The sequence below is a fragment of the Spea bombifrons genome, chromosome 1, assembly GCF_027358695.1.
Source record: "Spea bombifrons isolate aSpeBom1 chromosome 1, aSpeBom1.2.pri, whole genome shotgun sequence".
NCBI lineage: Eukaryota > Metazoa > Chordata > Amphibia > Anura > Pelobatidae > Spea > Spea bombifrons.
This window is the reverse complement of record NC_071087.1, coordinates 163,037,700-163,058,799: the sequence shown is the minus strand read 5'-3', so window position 1 is coordinate 163,058,799 and position 21,100 is coordinate 163,037,700. Positions and strand designations below refer to the sequence as shown.

At 49.3% G+C, this 21,100-nt stretch overlaps 1 protein-coding gene across 1 annotated transcript; it reads left to right on the top strand.

Annotated features, from left to right (window-relative positions):
- The first annotated feature begins 8,718 nt into the window (after nucleotides 1-8,718).
- Nucleotides 8,719-18,802, top strand: UBE2R2 (ubiquitin conjugating enzyme E2 R2). Its single transcript, XM_053448661.1, has 5 exons — nucleotides 8,719-9,726; nucleotides 16,191-16,277; nucleotides 17,072-17,169; nucleotides 17,774-17,908; nucleotides 18,332-18,802. The coding sequence occupies exons 1-5, from the start codon at nucleotides 9,550-9,552 to the stop codon at nucleotides 18,549-18,551; spliced, it is 717 nt and encodes a 238-aa protein (XP_053304636.1). The 5' UTR covers nucleotides 8,719-9,549; the 3' UTR covers nucleotides 18,552-18,802.
- Nucleotides 18,803-21,100: the final 2,298 nt, after the last annotated feature.

Below are 21,100 nucleotides of genomic sequence, written 5' to 3'. Positions count from 1 at the left end.
GCCATTTTATTTTATTATTTGTGTCAGTTATTACTGTATACAGCGCTGGGGGGTTATATTACTGTATACAGCGCTGGGGGGTTATATTACTGTATACAGCGCTGGGGGGTTATATTACTGAATACAGCGCTGGGGGATTATATTACTGTATACAGCGCTGGGGGTTATATTACTGTATACAGCGCTGGGGGTTATATTACTGTATACAGTGCTGGGGGTTATATTACTGTATACAGTGCTGGGGGTTATATTACTGTATACAGCGGGGGGGGGGTTATATTACTGTATACAGTGCTGGGGGTTATATTACTGTATACAGCGGGGGGTTATATTATTGTATACAGCGCTGGGGGTTATATTACTGTATACAGCGCTGGGGGTTATATTACTGTATACAGCGCTGGGGGATTATATTACTGTATACAGCGCTGGGGGGTTATATTACTGTATACAGCGCTGGGGGTTATATTACTGTATACAGCGCTGGGGGGTTATATTACTGTATACAGTGCTGGGGTTATATTACTGTATACAGCGGGGGGGGGTTATATTACTGTATACAGCGGGGGGGGTTATATTACTGTATACAGCGCTGGGGGTTATATTACTGTATACAGCGCTGGGGGATTATATTACTGTATACAGCGCTGGGGGGTTATATTACTGTATACAGCGCTGGGGGTTATATTACTGTATACAGCGCTGGGGGGTTATATTACTGTATACAGTGCTGGGGGGTTATATTACTGTATACAGCGCTGGGGGTTATATTACTGTATACAGCGCTGGGGGGTTATATTACTGTATACAGCGCTGGGGGGTTATATTACTGTATACAGCGCTGGGGGTTATATTACTGTATACAGCGCTGGGGGTTATATTACTGTATACAGTGCTGGGGGGTTATATTACTGTATACAGCGCTGGGGGTATTACTGTATACAGCGCTGGGGGTTATATTACTGTTATTTTGAATTCCGGAACGGTGCCCTAAATATGGAGGGCAGAGAGAAAGATGAAGAACCGGGCCGAGGGTAGCACAGTAACCGCGTTCTTCATAACTCCCATAAATACGGCCTGCGGGGGGGGGGTGAAACAATCATAAAAAAAAGGTATAAAAAGTATTTTGATGACATCATTAATGGTAAGGAGGGCTGACGGGAGCAGCGATTTGGTTTAATGGACCCTCTGGAGGTCGAACGTGAATCGATGGCTTCGGATAACTCCTGAGACGTCGTTCCTGAACTTCTTGCCCTCTCAGGCGAATAGAAACATGGCTGTCCATCTGCCTATCCCCTCACTGTATTACCATCTACCACTTCTACTGGCAGGCTGTTCCACTTATCTACCACCCTCTCAGTAACATGAAACTCCCTTAAATTACGAAGTTTAGGATAGTTCGGCTTGATTTAAACTCAACATAAGGATCGGTATTAGAGGACTGAATCTTCACGCGGTTAAAGGGTTAATACTTCCAGAGTCTCCGGGGCAGCTCATTTAGAAAGTACCCCAAGTATTGCGATATCGATGGCACCGGATGCGATTCCCAGCGCAGCGCGGACGCTATAATTAGGATCGCATGAATGAGGATGAAATTAAAAAGAATGAGCGATGACCCAAAAAAACAAGCGGGTGAGACGTCTCTCTGTCACCCCGAGCTCCGGGGCAATTATCGAGCGATTGGGGCAACTTCTTCCGGATTCCATCGGAGAACCAAAGGACGTGACTCAGCGCGGACTCCCTGCGTGCCGAATATCCAGAGACATCTCTGCCGCAAACAAATCAACTCGGCTCGTCATGTGACATTCCTCCTCCATCATTATTACATCCCGGGGGTGTCCTGCGCGGCAACCGCTTCCCAAACCAGTCTTCCCAGTTCATGTCAACACATGTACAGCGGCGGGGATCAGACAACCAGCATTGGAGGGGTATTAGTGTATACAGCGACCTGCGCTCTATACAGTAATATAACCCCCAGCACTGTATACAGTAATATAACCCCCAGCGCTGTATAAAGTAATATAACCCCCAGCGCTGTATACAGTAATATAACCCCCAGCGCTGTATACAGTAATATAACCCCCAGCACTGTATACAGTAATATAACCCCCCGCGCTGTATACAGTAATATAACCCCCAGCGCTGTATAAAGTAATATAACCCCCAGCGCTGTATACAGTAATATAACCCCCCCAGCGCTGTATACAGTAATATAACCCCCCCAGCGCTGTATACAGTAATATAACCCCCAGCGCTGTATACAGTAATATAACCCCCCAGCGCTGTATACAGTAATATAACCCCCAGCGCTCTATACAGTAATATAACCCCCAGCGCTGTATACAGTAATATAACCCCCCAGCGCTGTATACAGTAATATAACCCCCAGCGCTGTATACAGTAATATAACCCCCCAGCGCTGTATACAGTAATATAACCCCCAGCGCTGTATACAGTAATATAACCCCCAGCGCTGTATACAGTAATATAACCCCCAGCGCTGTATACAGTAATATAACCCCCAGCGCTGTATACAGTAATATAACCCCCAGCGCTGTATACAGTAATATAACCCCCAGCGCTGTATACAGTAATATAACCCCCAGCGCTGTATACAGTAATATAACCCCCAGCGCTGTATACAGTAATATAACCCCCAGCGCTGTATACAGTAATATAACCCCCAGCGCTGTATACAGTAATATAACCCCCAGCGCTGTATACAGTAATATAACCCCCAGCGCTGTATACAGTAATATAACCCCCAGCGCTGTATACAGTAATATAACCCCCAGCGCTGTATACAGTAATATAACCCCCAGTGCTGTATACAGTAATATAACCCCCAGCGCTGTATACAGTAATATAACCCCCAGCGCTGTATACAGTAATATAACCCCCCAGCACTGTATACAGTAATATAACCCCCAGCACTGTATACAGTAATATAACCCCCCAGCGCTGTATACAGTAATATAACCCCCAGCGCTGTATACAGTAATATAACCCCCAGCACTGTATACAGTAATATAACCCTTACAAAAAATTACTGCAGTTTTTCTGCAGTTTTTTGGACATGAAAAAACTGCAATACTGTACTTTTACTGCAGTATTACTGCACGTTTACTGCAGTTTTACTGCATTTGTACTTCACTGTACTGCATTATTACTACACATTTACTGCGCTTTTTTTTTTTACTGCAATTATACTGCATTGTACTTCAATGTACTGCAACTTTATTGCAATTGTACTTCCGTACAAAAATAACTGCAGTACAACTGCAGTACAGTGAAGTACAAATGCAGTAAAACTGCAGTAAATGTGCAGTAATACTGCAGTAAAAGTGCAGTATTGCAGTTTTTTCATGTCCAAAAAACTGCAGTATTACTTCAGAAAAACTGCAGTAATTTTTTCGTAAGGGAACCCCCAGCGCTGTATACAGTAATATAACCCCCAGCGCTGTATACAGTAATATAACCCCCCAGCGCTGTATACAGTAATATAACCCCCCAGCGCTGTATACAGTAATATAACCCCCAGCGCTGTATACAGTAATATAACCCCCCAGCGCTGTATACAGTAATATAACCCCCCAGCGCTGTATACAGTAATATAACCCCCAGCGCTGTATACAGTAATATAACCCCCCAGCGCTGTATACAGTAATATAACCCCCAGCGCTGTATACAGTAATATAACCCCCCAGCGCTGTATACAGTAATATAACCCCCAGCGCTGTATACAGTAATATAACCCCCAGCGCTGTATACAGTAATATAACCCCCCAGCGCTGTATACAGTAATATAACCCCCAGCGCTGTATACAGTAATATAACCCCCAGCGCTGTATACAGTAATATAACCCCCAGCGCTGTATACAGTAATATAACCCCCAGCGCTGTATACAGTGATATAACCCCCAGCGCTGTATACAGTGATATAACCCCCAGCGCTGTATACAGTAATATAACCCCCCAGCGCTGTATACAGTAATATAACCCCCAGCGCTGTATACAGTAATATAACCCCCCAGCGCTGTATACAGTAATATAACCCCCCAGCGCTGTATACAGTAATATAACCCCCCAGCGCTGTATACAGTAATATAACCCCCAGCGCTGTATACAGTAATATAACCCCCCAGCGCTGTATACAGTAATATAACCCCCAGCGCTGTATACAGTAATATAACCCCCAGCGCTGTATACAGTAATATAACCCCCAGCGCTGTATACAGTAATATACCCCCCCAGCGCTGTATACAGTAATATAACCCCCCATCGCTGTATACAGTAATATAACCCCCAGCGCTGTATACAGTAATATAACCCCCAGCGCTGTATACAGTAATATAACCCCCAGCGCTGTATACAGTAATATAACCCCCCAGCGCTGTATACAGTAATATAACCCCCAGCGCTGTATACAGTAATATAACCCCCAGCGCTGTATACAGTAATATAACCCCCAGCGCTGTATACAGTAATATAACCCCCCAGCGCTGTATACAGTAATATAACCCCCAGCGCTGTATACGGTAATATAACCCCCAGCGCTGTATACAGTAATATAACCCCCAGCGCTGTATACAGTGATATAACCCCCAGCGCTGTATACAGTAATATAACCCCCAGCGCTGTATACAGTAATATAACCCCCCAGCACTGTATACAGTAATATAACCCCCAGCGCTGTATACAGTAATATAACCCCCCAGCGCTGTATACAGTAATATAACCCCCCAGCACTGTATACAGTAATATAACCCCCAGTGCTGTATACAGTAATATAACCCCCAGCGCTGTATACAGTAATATACCCCCCAGCGCTATATACAGTAATATAACTCCCCAGCCCTGTATACGGTAATATACCCCCAGCACTGTATACAGTAATATAACCCCCAGCACTGTATACAGTAATATAACCCCCCGCGCTGTATACAGTAATATAACCTCCCAGCGCTGTATACAGTAATATAACCCCCAGCGCTATATACAGTAATATAACTCCCCAGCCCTGTATACGGTAATATACCCCCAGCACTGTAAAGCCCCCAGCACTGTACACAGTAATATAACCCCCAGCACTGTATACAGTAATATAACCCCCCCGCGCTGTATACAGTAATATAACCCCCCGCGCTGTATACAGTAATATAATACCCCCAGCGCTGTATACAGTAATATAACCCCCCAGCGCTGTATACAGTAATATAACCCCCCAGCGCTGTATACAGTAATATAACCCCCCCAGCGCTGTATACAGTAATATAACCCCCCAGCGCTGTATACAGTAATATAACCCCCAGCGCTGTATACAGTAATATAACCCCAGCGCTGTATACAGTAATATAACCCCAGCGCTGTATACAGTAATATAACCCCCCCGCGCTGTATACAGTAATATAATACCCCCAGCGCTGTATACAGTAATATAACCCCCAGCGCTGTATACAGTAATATAACCCCCAGCGCTGTATACAGTAATATAACCCCCAGCGCTGTATACAGTAATATAACCCCCAGCGCTGTATACAGTGATATAACCCCCAGCGCTGTATACAGTAATATAACCCCCAGCGCTGTATACAGTAATATAACCCCCCAGCTCTGTATACAGTAATATAACCCCCAGCGCTGTATACAGTAATATAACCCCCAGCGCTGTATACAGTAATATAACCCCCAGCGCTGTATACAGTAATATACCCCCCAGCGCTATATACAGTAATATAACTCCCCAGCCCTGTATACGGTAATATACCCCCAGCACTGTATACAGTAATATAACCCCCAGCACTGTATACAGTAATATAACCCCCCGCGCTGTATACAGTAATATAACCTCCCAGCGCTGTATACAGTAATATAACCCCCAGCGCTGTATACAGTAATATAACCCCCAGCGCTGTATACAGTAATATAACCCCCAGCACTGTATACAGTAATATAACCCCCCAGCGCTATTGCCCTTTACTGCAGTTGGAGTACAAAGAACCTGACGGGCATTGCAGGCCAGTTGGGATCGGTACCAAGGGCCTCAAGGGCCACGACCCGCCTGTTGGCCGCCATCTAGGTACATGTGATGAAAGCAGCGCTCTTTATGATGTCACAGTTCCTTAAGCGAAAAAACTTTTTTTTAGTTTTACGCTAGAACCGGGGATCCGTGTCAGTAACTGCGAGGGTCTCGCTTTCCGAGGCACAGATAGTCCTCGTTGCCCAACCCTGCCGGTTAGTGAATGAAGCAATGATTCACGCTCTCTGCGCGCCGCGCACGCCCTGACTCACCGGCGATCTCCTGTGGGGAGGGTTCGCTTTTGCCGATCTGTGATAATTGCACCCGTCTGGTTGTTTGGGGCGTGAGGATTATTTTTAGCCGCTGCAGAGTGGAGCGTGCGCGTCCTGAGCTTCATTCCAGAACACTGACACCCCGGCTCCTGGCGTGACCTCGCAGAGAAGCTGCAGCAACAGCACGCGCGCACACACACGCATACTCACACGCACACACACGCATACTCACACGCGAACACACGCATACTCAAACACGCATACTCAAACACATACACACATACTCACACGCATACTCAGACACACGCGCATACTCAAACACGCATATTCACACGCATACTCACACACATACACACATGCATACTCACACGCATACTCACACGCATACTCACACACATACTCACACGCATACTCACACGCATACTCACACACATACTCACACACATACTCACACGCATACTCACACACATACTCACACACATACTCACACACATACTTACACGCATAATCACACACGAATACTCACACACATACACGCATACTCACACGCATAGCAATCCCATATTAACATGGGTAAAGCGAGTATTAATGCCTGCTCCTAGTGCCTCTGCATCAGCATGCGCAGCTGCAGAGACACGCTGTCGGGAGGCAGCCACCAGAAAAGTAAAATCCTAGCATTTCTCGCCTCTCCTTTTTAATCCCCTCTCACTCTTCCCATGTCCCTTTTTCTCCCATTTTATACCCATTTTCTTTATGTTTCTGTTTTCGTTGGCATCCAATCACACTTTATTGGGGGGGGGGTAATTTTAGAGCTATTTAGTTTATAAGTTTGCCTGATGGAAGGTAATTCATTTCCTGTCGTGGAGTTCTCTCTTCTCTCCTCCCCCTCTGTGACAGGGTCAGGCTAGCCGGCTCATGTGTCATATGAAGTTTAGCCGGGTCACGGAACGCTTTTGTGTCCGGTTGCGTATCCCGTGACCCGGTAATATATTATATTGTGTTTATTGTGTAACCGGCCCAGAGACTGATGTGGCTGCAGCTCCAGCCTTCAAAGAGACGATCAGGTAACCCGGCTGGGCCTCTTAATCAACCAGCACAGCCCTGTCTGCCCCGCCGGCCCCCGCACTACAGGGGGGATAACACAGGTGGGGGAAACCATTGTATCCCTTATCCCCGTACCGGATCCATTCCCTGTATACCGATGGGATTTGGGGGTTGGGTTTGGCGCTCATTGAATTGAGGTTATATATAAAGTTCTGTGTGTTTGTAAATAAAGTTGTTCTTGTTTTACTGTGAATGGTGGTCTGACTGATCCGTGGAGAGCTGAGTGCGATCCGTATGAGGGACTGACCGGTGATTCCTCAGCCCTCAAACAGGGGACCCAGCCTTGGGTACGGTGACCCTGTAACACCCTCGATCCTTACAAAGGCTGCCTGAACCAATCAGCAACAATCAGCAACTTAACATTAGGCGAGAGATAACTAAAAAGGGGGGCTGATACAGGGTTTTGCTCCCAGCAGGACACGCAATGACGCATTTCTATGACATCACACGCAGCTTGCGTACAGCCGTGTATTGTCAAAAATAAGTGCCATGTGTGGCCTTTTCAGCAATATGCAAATTCCATATGGCCGTTTGAGGCCTCCATACTTACGCAATGAGGTCACACTGCAGCGCTCCGAGCGCCAGCCCATGAGACCCTGAAGAGTCTCCCGCGACACAGTGACCCGGAGAAGGGGCGACGAGGGCTGAGGGGTTATTATACCGGCCCGAGGGATCTGAGAATGGTGGGGTATAAAACATGGGGGAGATGTAACGGTAGGGGTTAAAACAAGACAAAAAAGGTAGAGGTGTAGTTTAATTTAGTCACACAGTGTGTATACACGTAATATCCCGGTTGTGTTACACTCACACGCTGCGTATATACTCTGCCGGTTGTGTTGCAGTCACACTACCTGGGTCACAGTCACTCAGTGTGTAAACACAATGTGATATTGCAGTCACGCGCTCACTGCGTTGTATACTGTGCACTCACACTCTATTATTTGTGTTACAGTCACAGTGTGCACTCACACTCTATTATTTGTGTTATAGTCACACAGTGTGCACTCACACTGTATTATTTGTGTTACAGTCACACAGTGTGCACTCACACTGTATTATTTGTGTTACAGTCACACAGTGTGCACTCACACTCTATTATTTGTGTTACAGTCACACAGTGTGCACTCACACTCTATTACTTGTGTTATAGTTACACAGTGTGTACACTCACACTCTGCCGGTTGTGTTGCGGTCACGTGGCTGTACCCTGAGTCACACACACTGTACACACACCGGATTGTGTACTGAGTCACGCAGCTGTCACACCCTCCTCCCGTCCCTCGCTGGGCGGCGCCGTGACGTCACCACGCCCGTGACGTCACAAAAGGAACTGGCAGAGCCCCGCTCGGGTCCAGCTGGGAGAGCAGACCCTGAGAGGCAACGAGCCGCCCGGCGACACTTCCCCGCTCACCCCGCACCGAGCCCGCATACCAGCCCCGAGCAGGCCGCGTACGGCCCGCAGGCGCCCGGGAGACGCCGCTTCAGAGGGGCCACGGTGACCGAGGCCCGCCGCAGAGAGGCAACCGAGGGACCGCTGTCACACAGGCCTCCTAGAGAGAGGCCCCTGGAGCTCCATTATCACCCAGGCCCGCCGTGCAGAGGCCCCTGAGGGTTTAGTTACACCCAGGCCTCCTAGAGATAAAATCCAGAGGGGCCTCTGTTATTCCGGCCCAGGAGAGAGCAGTCACTGACGGTCCGCTGTCACCAGGGCTGCCTCTGAGGCCCACCGGAGAGAGGCCGACTCGGGGGCCACTGCCGAGAACCGCCACACAGGGGCCACTGCCGAGAACCGCCACACAGGGGCCACTGCCGAGAACCACCACACAGGGGCCACTGAACAGCCGGTGTCTCCGGGTGCCCTACAGGAGCCTCACTGCCCGGTGCCCCCAGCTGCCCCTGACTCCCTGTAATTACCCTGCCCAAACAGCCTTGAGTTGCCGTCGTTGCCCAGCTCCTCGCTGGCGGCTACTCTCCCTCCCCTCCCCCGTTACAGACTGGAGCTTCCATCCCTTCCCCGGACGCTTTCCAGACGCTGAGCTCCTCGGCTGCCGGTCGACGACTTCAAAGCACGTTTGGCTACTTTGTTGCCGGTGAGGAAGATCCGCGACCTCCTCGCCCTCCCCGTCCGTGGCCCGATTTGCTCCTCAGCCCGCCATGGCCCAGCAGCAGATGACCAGCTCGCAGAAGGCCCTGATGCTGGAGCTCAAGTCCCTGCAGGAAGAGCCGGTCGAGGGTTTCCGCATCACGCTGGTGGACGAGAGTGACCTCTACAACTGGGAAGTGGCCATCTTCGGACCCCCCAACACGCTGTACGAAGGGGGATACTTCAAAGTAAGTTTACGAACGGGGCTGCTGGTGAGGTCCAGAAAAGTTGGTTTGGTGAAGGAATGGTATGGCCGGGAGCGCCAATATGAAGCCGCACCATTCCTTTACCAAACTACCAGATAGCTGGAATCTGTCGGCGCTTTATAAATAAAGTATAATAATAATACTAATATCTATCTATATATCTATATATCTATATATCACACGCCCAACCGCACCAAAATTACACTGCCGGCGCTAGGCAGCCTCCTATACGTCTCCGTTGCCTTCTATACGCTCTCTCTGGATGGAGTCCTGTATATATTATATATATATTAGAGATCAGAAGCTTATGTATCGCTGTATGTCCTCGGGCGGGGGTTGGGACGTGTTACCGGGCCTCTGAGTTTTAACCCTTTGTGTGATGAAGGTAAGCCCTCTAACCCCACCCCACCGTCTCTCTGAAATACCCCCACAAGCACTCACTCACAGAAGCCACATTTACTTATTTGCCCTTAAGCTACATTACCACCTTATGGCGCCTGCAGATACCGTGGCGCTGTAACAATGGGAGGTCTTTAACATCGATAAGATTTACACACTTAGACTGAGCTGTTAGAGAGGCGCGGGAAGACTCTGTTCTCAGGAGCTTACGATCTATTAGCAAGCTGCCCTTCCTCCAGGTTCTGGGCCTTAGGGGGGAGTGAGAAGGGGAGGAAGGTGAACTCAGGACAGGGGAGTGAGCGTTTTACCCCGCATGCCACGGAACTCGCTCTGAAACGAAATAACAAACGTCCCGCCGATGTAGCAAGAAACCGCAGGCTATAGGGGCTTTAGTGACGACGCCGCCGCTCTATAGGCGACCAATCAAATTACTGCTCTGGTTTTTCAGTTTCCAGAGTTGCTTCTGGATCTATAGCCGCCATAGTCCGGGGTAAACGGAGGATGCTCTGGAGTATACGGGTTAAACCAACGGTCTTCCTGACGGCTGCGGGCGTTTATAATTCCTATAAATACCCGGTGCTGGGCAAATCGCTACGGTACGTGTACATTATACATGTATACGGCACTGTGCAAAAGTTTTAGGCAGGCGTGATAAATTGCTGTAAAGAAAGTAGCTTTTGGAAATAGACATTTATAGAAGAAAAATCTAAATCAAGTCCATGTTTGGTGTCACCGCCCTCTGCCTTCTAAACGGCATCATCTCTTCTAGTCCAGTCAGGGGATTTGTAGGCATATAGTCAGGTGTTTGATGATCGTTAGCATCTGTTTGGTTGTTCAATCAGTCTAATAGGTAATGCAATCATTAACTGAAAAAGCTGTGTGGGAGGAACAAAACCGGGTGAGGAACATCCAGACTCGCTAACAAGGTGAGGCTGCTGAGGTTTAATGTCAGAAGTCATACACCGAAGACAGCAACAACCCCCAGGGTAGTTATACCACGGTGGCACGGACTCTCCCGGGCAGGAATGTCAAGGCAGGCAGATGTTCAGCGCAGGATCTATTGAAGAAGCGCAGAAAGTCGGGCGATGTTGAGGGCCGTGGACGCAGTGGTCGGCCGAGGAAACTCAGCGGATAAGGCACATCGCGCTTACTTCCCTTTCCAGTTGGAAGATGTCCAGCAGCGTTATCAGCTCGGCATCGGCAGAAAACAGTGGGACCCTGGTAGGTTCATCTGCCGTCTGGAGAAGTCTGGTCATAAGCGGTCTTCGTGGCAGAAAAAGCCAAAACTCCAGAACCGAGACCGAGCGACTAGTTTGGGGCAGCATGAACGGCCTCCTCGATGCTGAGGCGAACAAGCAGATGCTTATCAGCCCGACAACGACCCCAAACGTACCGCCAAAGCCATAACTCTCTTCAGAGTAAAGAACTGAGTTCTGGATGTGATGGTTTGGCCCCCACAGAGCCCGGATCTCATCATCGAGTCTGTCTGGGGTTACAGGGAGAGACCGAGGAGCCGAAATCCACAGAACAATCTACAGGCCAAGTTCCTTAAAAGTTTGTGTGACCTGAAGAACTGAAGGCCAAGGGGGGGGCCGCGACAAATACTCGCTTTGCGTTATTTATAAATTATAATAATTGCGATCGGTATACCCCGCTTGTGTTAATACCCCTACTCCTTTCCAGCGCAGCTAGAAGGTGTTTACTGCCTCCCCCCCGGCATTGGCTCCCATACCGTCAGCGTGTCTGTGCGGGGGCCCCCCCCCCGCTTGTGGGGCGATACGTGCCGACGCGCTCGCTGTACGTGACCTCAACATGACAGCAGATTGACGGCTTGTGGTCGTCCAAATTCATTTTTAGCTGCGGGGCGGTTGCCCTCTGGGCGGCTCTGATTAACTCTTTGGGCCGCTGCCAGGGCGCTTTACCTGCGGCTCCTCATATAGACAGCATTGTGTATGAAGAGCTTTATGTAGCATTGCACCCTGACTGTAGCCTTTCTGTGATCCTTTCGCTTTTTGCCCCGTGGCGTGTTATTGGTAACGTGTTTGGACGTGTTAACCTGTAACGGCCCCCAGCGAGCGGACCTTTGTGCCCCGCGTGATTATCAGGTTTATTCACCAATGACGCAACCGCTTGCTCCGAATTGTTTACGTCTGCGGTGTTATGTACGGCTAACGCTGGGGCAACTTCTCCAACGCTGGGGCATTAACTCATAGTGGGTGGGCGAGAGCAGGTCAACCTGCGGCGGGACCGTCACGCTTTACTGCTTAGTTACCGCGGCGACACAAACTGCCTAAAGAACCCAAAGCGCCTTCCTTAGAGAGAAACCGGTTACTGTTCCAGGGTACGGCCCTTGGTGTTTGGCGGGTATGCATGGCTCGGCGTGTCTCGTGTACTCGGTCGCGTGTGTCATGGGATGTAGCCCAGCCCTGTCCTACCCTCAGAAAGCAAGGAGAGGAGCATCGTGGGAGTTGTAGTTTGAAACAGCTGAGGCTTTGCTGGACGGCCCCTCACAGGGCAGCGAGGGAGAGTCCGCCGCGCGCTCTGCCCGTTTATAAACTTTATTTTGCGCTGACTGACCCTCACGGAGGTTTAACTTTATTTATTTCTCCCCATACTGAATGTAAACGTAGAAAGTCTTTGGTTCTAAATCGCTTTTCCCACAGCGTTGCCGATGCGGACCCCCCACCCTCCGACGGTTTTATCTGCCTCGCGCCCGGTTAACGTGTCTGTTTGTGTTTCCGTATTTGGTATCCGCGGAAACGGGCCGGTTACGTACGTTTTTATTTATGCCACAAAAAGAATTGAATCCACCCTTTAGAAACTAAACGGACGAGGACAGCGAGGGTTACAGCGAGGGTTACAGCGAGAGGTCACTGGGGGTCCGCCGGGCCCTTAAATATCCGAATTGGCTTCTGCTGGGGCCGAATATTTGATATTTATATATAAATGATTGCTGTCCCTTTAAACGTCGGTGGGCCGGATCCGCCGAGTCGCACGGAGAGCGAAGCTTTCGAGATGATCGGCGTTTGGTGGCCAGATATAGATCGTTTGTTCAGGGATTGCGTGTTCCGGCCGTACGAGGGCTTCGTCCGCTTAATGGCGCGTTCCGCAAATTGTAATCTTCAGCGGGAAATCGTTGGATGTTCGGGAGGCTCATAGCCTTTTAATAATTGGCCCCGAACCCTCCAGGGGCCCTAACAAGTTCACCCCCCCCCCGCTGCACATTGCTCGGCACCCCCGATGTTGCGAGGTGCAATGCGTGGCCCCCTTGGCCCGGATGGCTCCCGGCTCCTCTTTCTTCCGGTTTGGTGACGCTCTGTGACGGCAGCTGTTTACCTCTCAGTGTCCTCCTCGCTCTCTCCTGACGTCGTCTCCGCGGCCGTCACCTGATTCCGGACAAACAAGTCTCTTCAAAATAACTACACCCCGCTTGACTCGCACGGAATGGGTGTCTGCTTAAAGGGAACAACTTAATTACCTTATTCATCCCCGACCAATGATCATTCCTCCTCCGGGGCTCTGCGGTTTCGCTGTAAGAAATGACATGTCGTTGGCCACCCCTGCTGGGCGAATGATCAGTCTGCTAACTGCAATGTACGTTACAAAAATACACCCGATTATAATCCATATTACTTGCTTTATAACTGCCCTCTTCATTGTCCGTGACTCAAACATCACTCAAGCAGCCCCTCTCCTCCTATTTCAGCCCCTCAACCTCCTAACCGATTGTAAGCTCACGGGCCCGGACCTGCTTGGCTGTTGCCATAGCGATAAAGTGTTGTGTTTAGGTGTTTTATACCTTCAGGATACAGAATAACGTGAAGGGGATCTCATTGTTTGTGTGCCTGGCCCTTCATAATGTATAGTGAATACAATAAAGCTGCAGCTCCAGCGTGTCAGCTTCCCGGTTGCTAGCATCTTCGTCTCAGTGGTGAGAGTGAGTGGTGATGGAGTGATGTCGGCGTTCCACCCCCAGGAATATTTATTACTGCGATGTGATGGTGGAAGAAAGTAAAGGACGGGGGGCAGGTGTTTTGGGTACCGGGCGGGGGTCTCTGTCCTGAGTGTGGGGGTCTCTCCCGTCGCCCCGTTAGTGAATGTGTTTGGCTTGGCTCTGCATGCAGTGTTATCAGCGCGGGGTTAATCTGTTGGACGCCGGGCCGGTCAAGGCTCTGCTCTGTCTCTCCAAGCGGCCTCGTCGGGGAAGGGCGTCCGATAAAATGTTCCCAAATTCTCTGCGACGCGTGTTAGACGGGCAAAGTGTCACGCGTGTCCTCCGACCGCCAGTCCGGGGGGCCAGGTCGGCTCTGTACTGCACCGGCCCCGATATTCCACCTGCCGACCGGTAATAAAGCTTTTAGGACGTCGGCGGAGGCAGAACCAGCGGGTTTATTTACTTCGGCCCCTGGGCCTGAATGTGCCGCGTTTCCCTGAATTACCTGTTCTGATACTAAGAGGCTAATAAAACGAATCGCAGAGCATTTAACTTCCCAGAGTAGATTCTCAGCCATTCGTATGACTCCTCAAGCTGCGAGGGTAACCTTTCCCCTTCATGCCCCCCTCTGGGGCAGTTTCCTTGTTTCAAGGACAATACTTGAGGACAGCGAGGGTTATACGGCCCCCGGAGCGTTGCTTCAGATACTAGATAACCAGTCTGTCCTTGTCGTGCGTGTCGGAGCCTGAAACGGATCTGGCTTGGGGGCGCAGGCTTTCTGGTGAATCGGGGGGGGGGGTTGCCGGTGGCGTCTTGTTTACGAAGCTCTGGGCCAGAATGTGCCGCGTTTCCCCGAATTATCTGGCCTTGCAGAGATGAGCGGGGGGGGACCATAGACTCCTGGCCGTCGGCCCAGTTCTGGATGTGCCTGTTGCTGCACAGACTGCGTGTTCTGCCTCTGTGTGTAAATTAACCCCTTCAGCTGTTTTATTTTAAATATCACCTTAACTGTTCGAGCACCAAGGAGGCTTAGCCAGTGGTATAGTAGGGGTTAAGTGACGGTTTCTGCCTTATACTGAATTATATTTTGTCATTAATAAGTGACTTTCCGTACAAAATGATATATGAACACACACTATATATATATATATATATATATATATATATATATATATATATATATATATATATATATATATATATATATATATATATACTTCACTTCCTGTGTCTGAAGGGGCATTTCCACCTTCCTACCCCGCGTGGTGACGGAGCGGCGGTGCCCGAGGCGTTTCTGGACACTGGAATAAGAGATCCCGTATTAATGGCCTAGGGGGCCGCGTTGAATTGAGTCCAGAAAACAAATGGGCTCATCGGCTGCTGCCTTTCTGTCTCCTCGTTCTAATTCACTTAGATTGTGAGCTCTTGGGACGGGGACCTCACTTCCTTATATCTGATATATCTGATACACGGGATATGAGGGCAGATAAGGGCTCCTCGGCCCGGTTAGACGATGGCCTCTTGTTCTAGCGTTTCTCCTGTGCGCTGCGTTCTGTGAAGCTCGAAGTACATATTTTGGAACACTAAGTTAAAGTATATACCCCGGCGTACATACCCTTCCAGCACATGAAAGGTTAATAGGATAGACTGTGCTGCGCCCTAAGGGTCCTTTTACTTACTTTTAATATGTGGGATTTTTCTAGTCTCGAGGCTCCTCTGTCTGCTCTCTGGGGTCTCTCCCATCCCCCGTCCAGGCGAGTCTCGCTTACGATTCGCATTCGGCTTCAGTAAGACTTTGAGCCGGTTACCGGGCGGGATTCTTCTAACTATTCACGGGGAATGCTTTTTGGGGCGTTTTCAGTCCTGAGTGCCCAATTTTCTGCATGAAAACAAGTTTTAGACCCCAAAGTGTCAACACTGCATGTTGGTGCCGACCCCTGGTGTAGTTGTGTGAAAAATTACACACAAGCATAAATTCACTCACATACACACACACACACACACACATACTCTCATGCACACTTGCTTATATATCACGCAAATGGTGATTATGGGGAATGAATGCAGCGATGTGAATGAATGAATTCACTGACTCCCTTTTCTCTTCCTCCAGTCTCACATAAAGTTTCCCATCGACTATCCGTACTCCCCTCCGACTTTCCGCTTCCTGACAAAGATGTGGCATCCGAATATATACGAGGTGAGTCTCTGCCCTCCGTCGCGTCGGGGGGTTGGTTACGTTTTAAAGCGGCCATGTTGCGTGTGGAATATACATTGTTACGCGGCGTTGGTCCTGCGTTTGCTGAAGCCGCCCGTGGCGCCCCCCTCCGCATCACGAGAGTACGGAGAGAAACAACACTTGGGGTATATCGATGGAATGAATGTAACTCGTCTGAATTCATACAATACTTTACTAAAGCGGCCCATTCCGAACCCAGAACCCACCGACAGATCGGCCCCTGCCGGCCCCCGTCTAGTCTCCCGTTTCTCCTGCTGTAACGACTCAAACCTTAATCAGTCGTTGGTCTCGTCTTAGATTCAGGAGCCGTATGTCTATCCCATGCATGTTTATTACCCTCTACCACTTCTGCTGGGAGGCTGTTCTACTTATCTACCACCCTCTCAGTAAAGTTAAAAGCTAAACCAAGCCTGTGTTTTCTGCGCGTGGGGAAAATGCCGACCTGGGTTTTCTCTGCCGCTTTCAAGGAAAATCTTGTTTCACGATCTGCAAACGTCCTTCCTTCCAAACGGAGGCGACCTTCAGCGCTCTTATTGGGGTGAGGAGCGGAATGTCTGTCTGTCCGTCTGGCCCCAGAACACCGCGAATGTCACCCGGAGGACGTTAGATGTTAGATCTCACTCAGGATGTTTTGAGGCTCGGCTGCTTTGAATAATGGGGGGGGGGGTAAAACCCAGACGTTTATGGTGTGAACAGAACTGTTCTGTGACCCGGCAGCTGAGTGTCCGTCTCTCTTCCCTCTGTTATCTCTCTAGAACGGAGATGTTTGCATTTCGATTCTTCATCCTCCCGTAGATGATCCGCAGAGCGGCGAGCTTCCGTCCGAGAGGTGGAATCCCACCCAAAATGTCAGGTAAGATATTTTAAAAATTAGTTTTTTATTTCTATACATAATTTATTATTTCTTGTGATTACTTTTCTGGGGTGAAGTGCCTGGATTTTGGCGACTGAACTCGGTCGGTCTGGTTACGTATACGAAGTACACGGTCGCACCGGACCAGTCGCGAATGTTTGGCTAAAATCTCCATTCACCTGGCCTAGTAAACCCAGGGCCGGGGAGCCTCTCGAGATGATTTTTCCTCCCCTGGAGATAGTCGTACATGTTCACTGCTTTCCTTGCGTCCTCTGATAGTGAGATCGGCTTATTGGGCAGCGGTGGAATAAGATTCTGGGTGGAGAAACTCTGGATTCGAAACAATTTACCATAAAGTATAGTTCTGAAGTGGTGCAGTTTCCATGACGACCAGTTCCTGCTGTTTAACCTTTTACCTGCGTTACTCTTTATACCTTTTCCTCATTATATTATGGTTCGTTTTGAATCTAAAATGTAGCCGTTCTACCCGCTGATTATGCCGGTCAGACCCCCGGGTATCAGATAAGATATCGTATAAATGACGTGTTTACGGTTACACCGGGTGCTCTGCTGTAAAAATATACTTTTTTTTTTCCCTCCCCAGAACTATCCTGCTGAGTGTTATATCGCTGCTGAACGAACCGAACACATTCTCTCCCGCCAACGTAGACGCATCTGTGATGTTTAGGAAATGGAGAGACAGCAAAGGCAAAGACAAGGAATACGCCGAGATCATCAGGTATGAGAGGCGAGAAAAGACAATTTACACATAATGCGGCACCAGAGGGCATTGTGGGGGCGCCCTCTGCTGCCTGTAACTATAACCCCCCATCACCATATCCCCCATCCTCATCACCCCCGCTCGCACCCTAGTGAGGAGTATTAGCACCCCGTGCCGCGTGCGTCAAAGCTTCATCCCCGTTGAGTTTATTGCATGTTTTGGGGCAGCTGATATATGGCGGGGGGGGGGGTTTATTGGTTGATATACAAAGGGTTACATTCACGAAAGTGTTCTGATGGACAGGGCAGTTTTGTGGATGTTACCCCTCTTTTCCGTCGAATTTAAAGTAAACGAGGATTTTGTTTTTTCTGGTCGGTTTGGGGGGGGGGTATCTTGGAGAAGACGACATCTCCATTAACCCTTTCTTTCCGTCTGTTACAGAAAGCAAGTGTCTGCAACAAAAGCAGAAGCCGACAAAGACGGGGTGAAGGTCCCTACCACGCTGGCCGAGTACTGCATCAAAACCAAAGTGCCTTCGAGCGACAACAGCTCAGACTTACTTTATGATGACTTGTACGACGATGACATAGACGACGAGGACGAGGAAGAAGAGGACGCCGACTGTTACGACGACGACGACTCCGGGAACGAGGAGTCGTGACCTGCCCTGGCACGCTCTCCCCTTCCGTTCCCTTAGAAGCCCCCAGTGCTCCGTCCCGCGGCATCCTCCCCCCCGCTGACTCAGGCCACACGTCGGGCAGCGTTGACCTAGCGGCAGTCCTGCTGAGCGACGGCCACTTGGCTGGGATTTAAAGACTGCACTCGCAGAATCGTGTGTGAGACTCCATATTCTCGGACCTTTTTTTTGATGGAGGAGCATGGGGTTTGGGGAAATAAAAACAAAAAAAACAAGGCTTCTTGGATGCGGTCGCCGCCTCCCAGTTTGGGTGCAAAACTACTCTTTACTTTACTTGGGACTTCTCTCCTGTTTATACACCCTTCTAAAGAGGCTTTAAAAAGAAAAAAAATTGAACTCGAGCGTCTAGCTGGCTTTCATTCTTTTGAAACGCGCTCCCTTTTATTTTTCCTCCCCTGCGTTTTTCCCTCCTCTTCTTCCCAGACAGACGCCGGCTTCTTGGGTTTGACTCGGAGCTGGAGAGAAACTAAACTAACCGACCTGAGAAGTAGCTGCTGAATCTGCCAAAAGGGCCAGCCGCTCTTAGTTACTACGTCTGTCATTGGTTTACCTCGGCCGGCCCCTTAGGCCCACTTGGTGGTTGGGCCCCTGCAGGGCACGGCAGGCACCACGTTGCTGCCGCTGCGTGCGCCGATGGCTTTCTCCTTCGCTGCCGGTCACGTAAAGCGCGTTAAAGTTAATAACGTTCTAAGGAAACAAAGAAAAAGCTGAGATTCTGATGTCTGAAACGTTTAGCTTTCGCTGCAACGTCCCTTTTTAGATTAATCTACCCAAACATTGTGTATAGACTTTTTTTTTTTTGTGTGTGAGAGGTCATGCTTTGGCTTTGCAAATTGTTTTTTTTGTTTTGTTTTTCAGCTTTTTTTTTTTTTTTTCCGTTTTCGTTTTTTTTTTTTTGTTTGTGTTCTAGCACCGACGGCTGCAAAAAGGGTAACTCCAGCAGTAGCAGGGCAAAAGGGCAATTGTGATCTGTTTGTGGGTGTCTTATCACTGTTGTAAAGCAGAAGAGGACAAATAAAGATGTGAAACTAAAACGGCTGGCGTTGGTAAAGCTTCGTCGCAAACTTCAAAAAATTGTGAAAAACGCGGCTCTGAAACGTAACTTTTTGGGAAAGTATTTTACGGGGGTCGGGCGTTAAGATTTGTAAGGAGTCTTCTAATGAGCGGGGGGTTTTGTGGAGATGGTGGGACTTGTCTGGAATGCCCCCCCCCACATATGTAAAACCTGACCTATCTTTACATTATCAGCTTCTTTGTCTAAATGCAAGAGGCGGCGATATGTTTTCTCCTGGCGTTCCAGCCTCATAGCCGCCTCATTCAGTCTTATGGAGCCACAAAAGTCCCTTTCCTTTGAACCGGCTGCGGCAATAAGGTAACGGGGTCCTGGAGACGGTTATTTGTGACCCACCGCTAATTGGGATGTTGCTGGGCGTCCTGATATCGTGAGGCTGGCATCTGCGCCTAATCGGGTCTTGGGGTTCCTTTGCCCGGTCTGAAGGGGAGCCGGGGTCGCCGTCTGAAAGCTTTGGGCTCCCAGCCGCTCTCCTCGCTGTTCCGCGGGTTACAAAGCGGCTGTGCGGGGGCTAAAACTTACACTGAAGTAACGCGCGTCTCTGAAACGATGCATCTGACCGTTATAATGTAACGCGGGGATGTTTACCGCCTGCTCTAAAAGTGCCGCAGACAGACTAATGGCCTAAAATCTTAATGGTTTGATTGGCTAATCCCAAAATTTAGCAAGGCTGCCTCCTTCCAGAATCCCTTCATCGCGCATGATCGCTGGAGGGCTGATTGACTTGGTGGTATTATTTCAGGGTAAGCAACAAGGTTTCCGTGATGGAATCTAACGTCAGAAGGCCTGCCTTGTAACTTTGTATCCCCGTATGTTTTGGATAATATTTATATAATATATACTCTCACCCTCGTTTGTAAAGGATCTTTGGATTTGCCTGACATTGGTCGGTCATCGGCCAATCCCTGGCGTTTCTGCTCATGTGATCGTTATTTAAAGCAAATCAATTCCACCAACGGTGTCAGTTACCCAAAGTTCCTCTCGTCCGCATTCTCTGTGCCTCTCTCCGGACTGTGATCTGCAGAGACCCAACTTTGCTGCCCATGTGTTTTTTTGGGGGTAACTTTTTTGTTGACTCCATTTTTTGGTCAAAACTTTTTTGTTGACTCCATTTGCATACAGTGTGGGGGGGGCGCTTTATTACTGTATACAGCTCTGGGGGGTTATATTACTGTATACAGTGCTGGGGGTTATATTACTGTATACAGAGCTGGGGCATGGGCGTAGGAACAGGGGGGGACAGATCCCCCCCAGTAACTCATGCGGGGGGGACCGATAATGAAGAAATCTCTCCCAGGGCCATAGGAAACCCCCCCCCCCCATAGAAATGCCGCAAATTCGGCCCGCGAGACCTCGAGGTGCGGACCGCGTAAGATCGGTTGCCCTGGCTGCCCATCTTACGCGGTCCGCACCTCGAGCCCTGCTACCTACCTGTGGGAGG